This window comes from Bos grunniens, chromosome 27 (genome assembly GCF_055505025.1).
Source record: "Bos grunniens cultivar Pamir isolate PY7600 chromosome 27, Bosgru_T2T1.0, whole genome shotgun sequence".
NCBI classification, from domain to species: domain Eukaryota; kingdom Metazoa; phylum Chordata; class Mammalia; order Artiodactyla; family Bovidae; genus Bos; species Bos grunniens.
Window position 1 is genome coordinate 8,939,213 of NC_141191.1, and position 9,033 is coordinate 8,948,245.

General features: G+C 48.9%; 2 protein-coding genes across 5 annotated transcripts in view; both read left to right on the plus strand.

Annotated features, from left to right (window-relative positions):
* LOC147343503 (protein FAM90A5-like) overlaps positions 1-3,384 on the plus strand; it is a 35,307-nt gene extending 31,923 nt beyond the window's left edge. For 3 of the 4 annotated variants that reach the window (XM_086380189.1, XM_086380190.1, XM_086380192.1), the window contains 3 exons: positions 241-437; positions 837-942; positions 1,470-3,384. In XM_086380189.1, coding sequence (XP_086236315.1) covers positions 241-437; positions 837-942; positions 1,470-2,177 — 1,011 coding nt within the window. In that variant the 3' untranslated portion in view covers positions 2,178-3,384. Of the gene's footprint in view, positions 1-240; positions 438-836; positions 943-1,469 lie in introns of those variants that run through there. The other variant, XM_086380193.1, reaches the window with a different exon arrangement.
* A 2,072-nt stretch (positions 3,385-5,456) lies between these two features.
* DEFB108B (defensin beta 108B) lies at positions 5,457-8,715 on the plus strand. Its single transcript, XM_086380755.1, has 2 exons — positions 5,457-5,642; positions 8,500-8,715. Exons 1-2 carry the CDS (start codon positions 5,585-5,587, stop codon positions 8,661-8,663), a joined length of 222 nt encoding a protein of 73 aa, XP_086236881.1. The 5' UTR covers positions 5,457-5,584; the 3' UTR covers positions 8,664-8,715.
* The last annotated feature ends 318 nt before the right edge of the window (positions 8,716-9,033 follow it).

Here is a 9,033-nt window from a genome sequence, read left to right on the forward strand (position 1 = left end):
TTATGTCTGCCCTGGCTTCATGGGGCTCTTACTGTTTACCTTAGACTGCCAGACCCTCCTCCTCTGATGCTCCTGACAAGGGCTTTGGGAACCACAATATTGTAACTATCCCGGTACCTGTGGGACCGCGTCCTTTCTTCAGAACCAGCATGCAACGCTCTCCATCCATCCTTGCACTCCCTTTGGACTCGTGCCTGAGGCTTCTGCTGACTCACTGACCTGGTTCTCCTCCACCCACAGGTGAAGTGTAAGGACTGTGGAGCCTTTGGGCACACAGCAAGGAGCCTCAGGTGCCCCATGAAGCGCTGGCAAGGGGCGATGGTCCCCTTGCCCTTGGGGTCCAGATTCGGTAAGGAGAACCTGGCGTGGAAGCTGCAGGACACACCGACCCCAGGGACCCCTAACACGGCTGAGAGAGAGGAGGAGGAAAGGCAGAGGTGAGCAGTGGGGAGGTGGGACCCAAGGTCTGGGCTGCAATCTGGAGACAGTTCCTCTCCTTATTGACACTGTGCTGAGCCATCTCTAGAAAGGACAGGGAAACTCGGGAGACAGAGACAGGAATGACGTCCTCAGGGGCCACACTCGGGGGCTCACACTAGGCCCTGAGGTCACTAAAGAGAGTGTGGAACACTCACAACTTTGCAGCTGACCAGCCCCGAAGCCCTGGAGGAGTCTCTGGAGTCGGGGAAGGACATGGGGGTTCGGCACAAAGGCAGAGGGGTTCAGGTCTGGTGTCACTCCCAAACTAGGAAAGGGGCTGGGCCACAGACAGCACCGTTGGTCCCAACTATGACAAGAACACTGGGTTTCTGACACTTGACACGTTTGTGTTGCAGGAAAGAGGAGCAGCAGAGGAAGCTCCTGCAGCGATTTCCCAGAAGGCCCCGTGGTCGGCAGCCACAGAGCTGGAAGGAGGAGCCGGAGCCCGGCCTCTGCCTGAGGGTCAGTCTTTGCTGGGCCCCCTCTAATCCACTGGCCTCAGTCCTGTCTGTGGGAGGAAACCAGTCATATTCTTTCCTGACCAAAGTCATCATTTATTTTTCAGATGCCATTTTCCGTGGTGCCTTTGATTTTGCATTCTTACTCACATGTCTGGCGAGAAGCTGGCAGAGACATGGAAGTGATTTTATCAGCAGCTTCCATAGTCAAATCCTTTAAGTTAGAACAGGAATCTGTAAATTGTGATTCATCCTCCAAAACTGGACAGGAAAATTCATTTTGCCATCAAGGCGCCTGCAAATCACCAATCTGTGTACAGTCTCAAATAGAAGGTCTACCAAACACTTGCTTCCCCTTACTTAACAAGAGACATGGTTTGAACATTTCCATTTGATGTATAAATGTATTGAGGTCACATGAGCACCCTGATATTGAGGATCTTATCATATAAAATGAATGCATGTGAGGTGTTTTACTGGATGGAGAGGAGATTCTCACACCTGGCCTCTCTGTGTGGTCTTGTCTTCCAGCACCCAAACATGCCTGTTCTTATCCACACATCCAAGAGGAAATCCTTCCAGGATCCAGATCACCCAAGAGGGTCACCAACGAGGAGACATGATGTGAAATCCAGCCTCCCCACAGTGCCTCTCATCGGCAGGAATTTGGCCCCGGCCTCCAAGGGCCGCATCGAGGCTCCAGGCAAGAGATGTGCACAGACCCCCAGCCTGACATGTGTGAACCCCCCAAAGAAACCTAGACTCAGCCCCGTCCAGACCCCCCAGCAGAGCACTCCGACAGCAGATCTGGGGGCCTTCCTGAATCTCCTTCCTCCACCCTGCACAGCTGGACGTGGACCGAGAGTGGCCGCCCGTGTATCCAGGGAGACACCTGCCCAGGGGCAACAGTTTGACCTCCAGCCTCCAGCGGACAGATCTCCCTCCAGGAGCGTGGGTGCCGTCTCCGCAGCCCAACCCCTGCCCATCATCCGCGTCCCGGCCCAGCCTCTCAGGATGCTCTTCCTGAGAGACGGTGAAGGCTGCTGGAGCTGCCGGTACACGGCGCCCCCGTCTCCGTGGCCTGCGGAGCAGCCAGCCCTTGCTGCTCAGAGCCCGTCCGTCGACCAGGAGCCCGACGGACATGCTGTCCCGGGGCCCCGGAGCTTCCTCTACGATGACCTCCAGGTGTCTTCTTCCTCCGAAGAGAGTGACTGGGACGAAGACACCAGTGGCAACTGAACCTTGTCCTCCAGTCTCAGGAGGTGCCCTGTCGTGACTGTGACCTTGGCAGGTGGGCTGGGTGTTAGAGGGAGTGGCTGTTTCCAGTGAAGCAGGACTCCCCACCCTGGTGGGTGAGACAGCAGTGGGACCGGACCACCCTGGGGACACACAGCTGCACACACTGCACTGTCTCCTCATGGAATCTGAGTCTGTCCCATGGCACTTACCCAACCAAATGTCAAGCTGTCAACCTCAATCTGTTATCAGTAGTTGAGGCAAATTCTAGGAGTGACTTTAACCATTGTGCAGATAGGAAGTGATGGTAGTATCGGTAGTTGACGATGGTAGTGTCTGTGTTGGATGGTAGTATCTGTATCTGAACATTTGGAACCTGCCTAAAGGGCCTGACTCTGCTCTGCAGAAGGTCAGCCGCTCCCTGTCCTGAGAGAAGTCTAGTGGGCTCTGTGGAGTCTTGCACTATAAATCACAGTGGGGAAAATTCCCAAGGCTGTGCTTATCAAGTGTCATTAAATGTTACTACAAAGCTTTGTTTTTAAAATTGTCTTTCTGTGTTTTCAATATAAACAAAAAAAATTATACAGTCCTCTCAAGAGATGTAGAAAGATCATTTGGTCACATTCAACATCCTGGTCAGGCAGGCCCTGCACCCAGCCCCTGCAGGGCCTTCCTTCTGCCCTAAATCAAATCAGCAATAGGTCAAGATCCATTTCATATGTATATATAATTAAATACTGTTGAATGTAATATGCTAATATTTCTTTAAGATCTTTTGTATTTATGCTCATCAGGACATTTTTGATTTTGTTATTATGTATCATGTGACTTCGTTATCCTGGAATGCTATGCTTAGTGGCTCAGTCGTGCGTAACTCTTTTGGACCCCATGGACTGCAGTCCGCCAGGCTCCTCTGTCCATGGGGATTCTCCAGGCAAGCATCCTGGAGTGGGTTGTCATGCCCTCCTCCAGGGGATCTTCCCAACCCAGGGATTCAACCCAGGTCTCCTGCACTGCAGGCAAATTCTTTACAGACTGAGCCACTAGGGAAGCCCTATTATGTCATACTGGTATGAAAAACTAGTTGGAATCAGTTGCCGCCTTACTTTTGAATGATAATTTTGGTAGGATTGATACACTGTCTCCTACAAATTTTATAAAATTTACCAATGAAAAAGTTTGAATTTTAATAAAGTTTTACCATAGAAAACATTTTGTGTGTGGTTTTTATCTCTAAGCCTTGACGATCATCTTAATACTATTTTGACTCAGGATAGATCTTGTAATGGAGGGGAAAGAGGAGCATGGGAGGACGTTATGAAAAACACAGAATCAGGGCCTCCCAGATCCCCGCGGCCACTTATGCACGTTAACAATGCCCCCATGTCAGTCCCCTGCTTGGAGAATGTGGTCAGCCTGTGCACTGCCTACAGCCACAGGAAGCCCCAGAACTACCTCAGCCCTCATTCTCAGGTGCCCTGTGCTAGCTCTTCTGCCAGAACCCTGGGATTTCACACAGCAGGCTTCTGAGTATCTCAGCAGGGGGCTACAGGCAAGTGTCAGGGACTGTTGTTTTTGGACCAACAGGGGCCAGCAGAGGCCACCACGAGTGGTTTGAGAACTCCCTGACCAACCAGGCACTTATCTACCCTTGCTCAGGCTGAGGGTCACCACCCCCTTGTCTCTCAATGAAGTGAGTGAAAGTCGCTCAGTTGTGTCCAACTCTTTGAGACCCCATGGACTGTATAGTCCATGCAATTCTCCAGGCCAGAATATTGGAGTGGATAGCCTTTCCCTTCTCCAGGGGATCTTCCCAACCCAGGGATCGAACCCAGGTCTCCCACATTTCAGGCAGATTCTTTACCAGCTGAGCCACAAGGGAAGCCCAAGAATACTGGTGTGGGTAGCCTATCCCTTCTCCAGTGGAACTTCCTGACTCAGGAATCGAACTGGGTTCTCCTGCATTGCAGGCGGATTCTTTACCAACTGAGCTATCAGGGAAGCCAGCTTGCCTCAAAGCACAGTTCTAGTTCCAGGTAATTATTCTTACCATTTTCTTAAGCACTGAGGTTAAAATTATTGGCTACTCATATGTGCCTACTTTCATTATAAATGTCATCATGGCCCCATGCTTTGTCTCTCAAACACTCTTGCTCCTCCCTCTATACACACACGTTGTTTTAGTCTGGAACCTCAATTAGCCTGTACTATTGCAAGAGCCTTCTTCTAAATAGATTGCTCTGTCAATTTAATTATTCCCCGGGCCAGTTGTCTTTAAAAAATAGCCTCTAACTTGGCACAGATGAAGGTGTGCAATTTACCTTTGTGTGCTGCATACAGGCACACGCACACACATACACACCTATATACACACACAGAATGTTGTTGTCAGTCTTAAAAGCCAACCACAAGATTTACTCAGATAAGAGCGCTTGCAATACTTTAATGTAAGAGCTAGAAAGGAGCTGAGAGATGATCTAAGATGACATATTCCAGAATATACTCCAGAATTAGTACCTGGGAACTGTTAAAAATGCAGACGTCTAGGCTCCACTGCACCCTACCAAACTAAAACTTCCTGGAGTGGGTCTAGGTGTCTGCATCTTGAAGCAGCTTTCCCAGTTGTTTTCATGCATGATCGAGTGTCTCCGGATCAAGGTGCAGCAGATCTGAATCTATGCAGCTTCTGCTGAGACTCCAGGAAGATGACTTTCTGCTGATGTCTGGACCTCTAGTGAGGGGCTGGCCTAGAGACTTGGACCTGAACCCTGACCTCCTGCCTCCATGTTCAGAGATATGTCCATTTCCCTGCCCCACCATCGTCTGACCTGATGAGGTTCTGAGAGTGAATGACCACAGGATTCAACTTCCTCCTCAGCCCTGAGGAGCAAAGCCTGATCTCAGCAACAAGCTCACACCTCACTGGGAGGCAAGTGTCTGTTAAGCAAACTCACAGGCGTGTCATAAGTACATTGTGAACAGAGCGGCATGGGCTTTCCGACCCAGAGAAGGCGATTGATCGTGAGGATGGCTCGTAAAGCCTGGGAAGAGCTCACTAACGTCTAGTCACTGATGAAACCAGCCCCACTCATTGTCCCTGAATACAGACGGCTCCTCGCTCAGACCCTTTAATCTGGAGCCAAAGCATTTGTAGCTCGTGTTCCCATTTAACACGGTTTTCTGGTCCAAAGTGTGCGCCCACAGTCTCCCAATGCTCGAAGTGTCCCATGAAAGGAGGATTCTCTGGCTTCCTGCGAAGGCCGCTCTGCGCTCAGAACAGCTGTGCACGGAGCCCTAATGAGGCGGAGGAGCGCGGACATCCGGCCCCGACGTCCCACTGGTGCCGGAGCCACGGACCGAAGTGTCCTCTCCTCTTGGCGACGAAGCCAAGCTGTCTCCTCCCTCCAGCCATGAGCACTGCTGTCCCCGTGTTCGCCATTCTCTTCTTTATGAGCCACGTTCCACCAGGTAACAACAACAAAACCTTGCTGATGCCTTGGTAAGAGTAGAGTGCCTGAGACCTTGAACGGATCCAGTGATCAGAGCAACGTTACCATCACCGCTGCCTGAGGAGGGGTCTCCTGGGAAACCTGGGAAGACGCGCAGCCTCCTGACTCAGTCGTTCCCCACAGCGACTCTCAGTTAGACAACACGAGGTCAATGGCGTTTCAAGGGTGTTTCAAGGGCTTGAAACAAACCCTCCTTGCTCCAGCACTGAAGATGAATTATTTAGGCAAGTTTACTAGCAGTTTCTAGATTTAGGTGACAAAAAATGGGGGCATTATTCTACTAAATTTTGGTCTCCAAAACTCTACTACTTGCAGCAAAAATTAGAATCCTGATACTTATATGAGAGCTATGCCAAAGCTACAGGGGCCTGGCAGGTGGATAGGTGAGGGTCTCCTTGAAAGGCTTACTCTGAGTCAGAATGTGTGTGTGTGTGTGTGTGTGTGTGTGTGTGTGTGTGTGTGCTCATGTGACTCCTGAGAGACTTCTAACCCATTGCCCCTTAACACTGCTGGTCTCCTGGCTTGATGATATCCCTGAAGGCACCCTGGGCTTCCTCTTCCTTTTCAACATCTGTTCTCCTGGAATAGAACTTAAACACAGAGATGAAGATGGCACCGCGGTGGAGTCTATCCACCTGCATGCTGTTTGGTATGCCAACACCCATCACAGGGACAGGCGTAGATGTTTATCTCCAGGACCTGTTGATCTAAGGAGGGATGAGCGACTCACTGCTCTACGTCAACAGGAATGTCTTATCTTTTCCTGAGAATTCAAGGTCTCAGGGTTGGGAAGGAGTCTGAAGGTATGTCCACATTCACACAGATGGGTGAATGTGGACAGTCCTCGTATAAGGAGCTGTAATCCCAGCCCTTTCATTCATCTCAGATCCCTTGTGGAGTGTGGGGCAGTGGATATATTTCACAGACAGGCAAAGTGCATGTGTGTGTACACACACACATACAGAGAATGTTACTATTCTGGGAATAAGGAAAACTGCAGATGAAAACCTTGAATACACAGCCTTACTTAGTAGTAATCTAATCCCATAATTTTCCTTCCAAAGCCTGCTCCAACCATCAGATTCTTTGAGGCTTTAGTGCCTTGAGCTCTCATCCCCTGGGACACTTATGCTGTCTTTATTTCAGTCATGTTTTATTTACCTCTGGCTCTCACTTACCAAACCTCTTCTTCATCCTTGGGCCAACAATCTACTTTGAGAGCTAGTTGACTCTTCCCTGGACTGTCTAGCCACCAAGATGACTGGACCATGATATCTTAGAAGTCAAGGGCCATCGTATCTGTTTTTTCATTGGAAGCCTGTGCCCCAGTAAGGGCCTCCCATTCAGTGGATGCATAACAAATATCAATTCATGATTGTTTTGTGGACAGTAAAGAATTAAATTCAATTTAATCCTTTTGACTTTCCTTTTGAATTCAATGGACTTTTGTTGAATTGCTACAAATGCCCTACACTGATTTGAAGCTATTCAAGAGTTGGCTTTTGTGTTCTGGAATAGAAAAATCTAGAAGTGCTGGTTTTGAGACCTTTTTTAATGCCAGCAAGGAGTTTCAGAAGCTGTCTTGGGAAAGGTGCTCTTTGTTACATATGGAGACTGCTGAGATGAAGCCGCTTTCGAAAATGAGCCCCTCGTTGTATGTGACCCATCTCCAGAATACTAATATATTAGGCCATAAGTCAAATATGATTCAATGTTTTTAACAATCATGTGTGTTCAGCTCTTGAAAGTGAAAGTCGCTTAGTTGTGTCTGACTCTTTGTGACCCCATAGATTGTGTAGCCTGCCAGGCTCCTCTGTCTATGGAATTCTCCAGGCAAGAACACTGGGGTGGGTAGCCAGTCCCTTCTCCAGGGGATCTTCCCAACCCAGGGATCAAACCCAGTTCTCCCGCATTGCAGGCAGATTCTTTACCAGCTGAGCCAGAAGGGAAGCCCAAGAATAATGGAGTGGGTAGCCTATCCCTTAAGAACTCTTAATGTTTGCAATGAACGCTGCGGCAGGTTGCAACCTGGAAGAGCAGCTCCAGGGAAAGAAGCAGTGAGTGCCCCTTCATGATGCAAGAAATGCTGACGTGGGTGCTATCTGCACATTACATACATAGGAATATTGTTTCCTTCCCCCAGAAGTATATCCTCTCTAATAATTTCCTTGTGTACGTTCTTTTGGATCTGTATTTCAGTTCCACTTTTGAAAGATACACAAACACACAGAAAGACAGCTTTCTCTAAAAAGTTTTTTCAACTTTAGAAAAACAAGCAGTACAAGACTCATAACAAAAAGACTGCCTTCTGCCATCAATGTCAGGAGATAACAGGCAGTGAGAAAGACGGGAGGAGCTTTGATGTGTGTGAGCCCCAGAGCGAGGGCAGGGCTGCCCATGGGCAGGCTCTCCTTTCTTAGATGCACTCAATCTTGCTGGATTTTCCAAGAATGCCCCAAATACAAATTTTTTGTGTGAAAGCAGATTTTTAAGGGGCTCTCCCAGGTACTCAGTGGTAAAGAATCTGTCTGCCAAACCCTAGGTTTGGAAGATCCCTTGGAGATGGAAGTGGCAACCCACTCCAGTACTCTTGCCCGGGAAATCCCATTTACAGAGGAGCCTAACAGGCTGCAGTCCATGTGGTTGCAAAGAACTGGACAAGACTTAGCAACTAAACAACAAACAGATTTTTAAGAAAATCAAGAAACAATGAAAAATCCATACAAGCTTGTTTGCAGATATTCCTTCACCACATGTAATTCAATAACATTTAAGGAGACCAGTAAACAGTAACCATCACCCTGTTCTCTGTGCAGGCAGCGCCAGTTTCAGGGAGGTCTGTGAGCGTCCAAATGGGTCCTGCCAGGAATTCTGCCTCGACTCAGAAATTCATTCTGGGCGATGTCTGGATGGCCGCCCATGCTGCTTGCCCTTGATGAACGTCCCTGAAGTCGACCCCACTACACCCAGAGTGCGCTGAAGGCCTCCTGAAGCTTTTTGTTTGGATGTTTTATTCTGACTCTCCTGATCTTTCGTTCTTGCCTCTCTGTCTTTTGTTCCCACAGGGATTCTTAGTGAGTTCTCAATAAATAAAGGATCAAAATTTGCAAACACAGAACCTGTTCTAAGAATCCTGTGATGTATCCTCACTTGGCCGTGGTTTGGTTTCCATCTTTTTATCTGGCCTGGATGAGCTCTAGTTGGGGACAGGAACTTTCTCTCACCTCCTGTTTTCACCTGGCCCTGCAGCCCTCTGCCCTTCATCTGGGGAGACAAATCCCCTTCCACACTTGGAAAACACACCACTTCACTCCACACAGCCTTGTGAGGTCTCCTTTCCTGACAAAAGG

What these genes read in the sequence shown, in the direction of transcription:
- DEFB108B (XM_086380755.1), top strand. Translation starts at nt 5,585, where the DNA reads ATGAGCACTGCTGTCCCCGTGTTCGCCATTCTCTTCTTTATGAGCCAC. An exon ending in TATGAGCCACGTTCCACCAG is followed by an intron (nt 5,643 to 8,499) that starts GTAACAACAACA and finishes TTCTCTGTGCAG; the next exon opens with GCAGCGCCAGTTTCAGGGAG.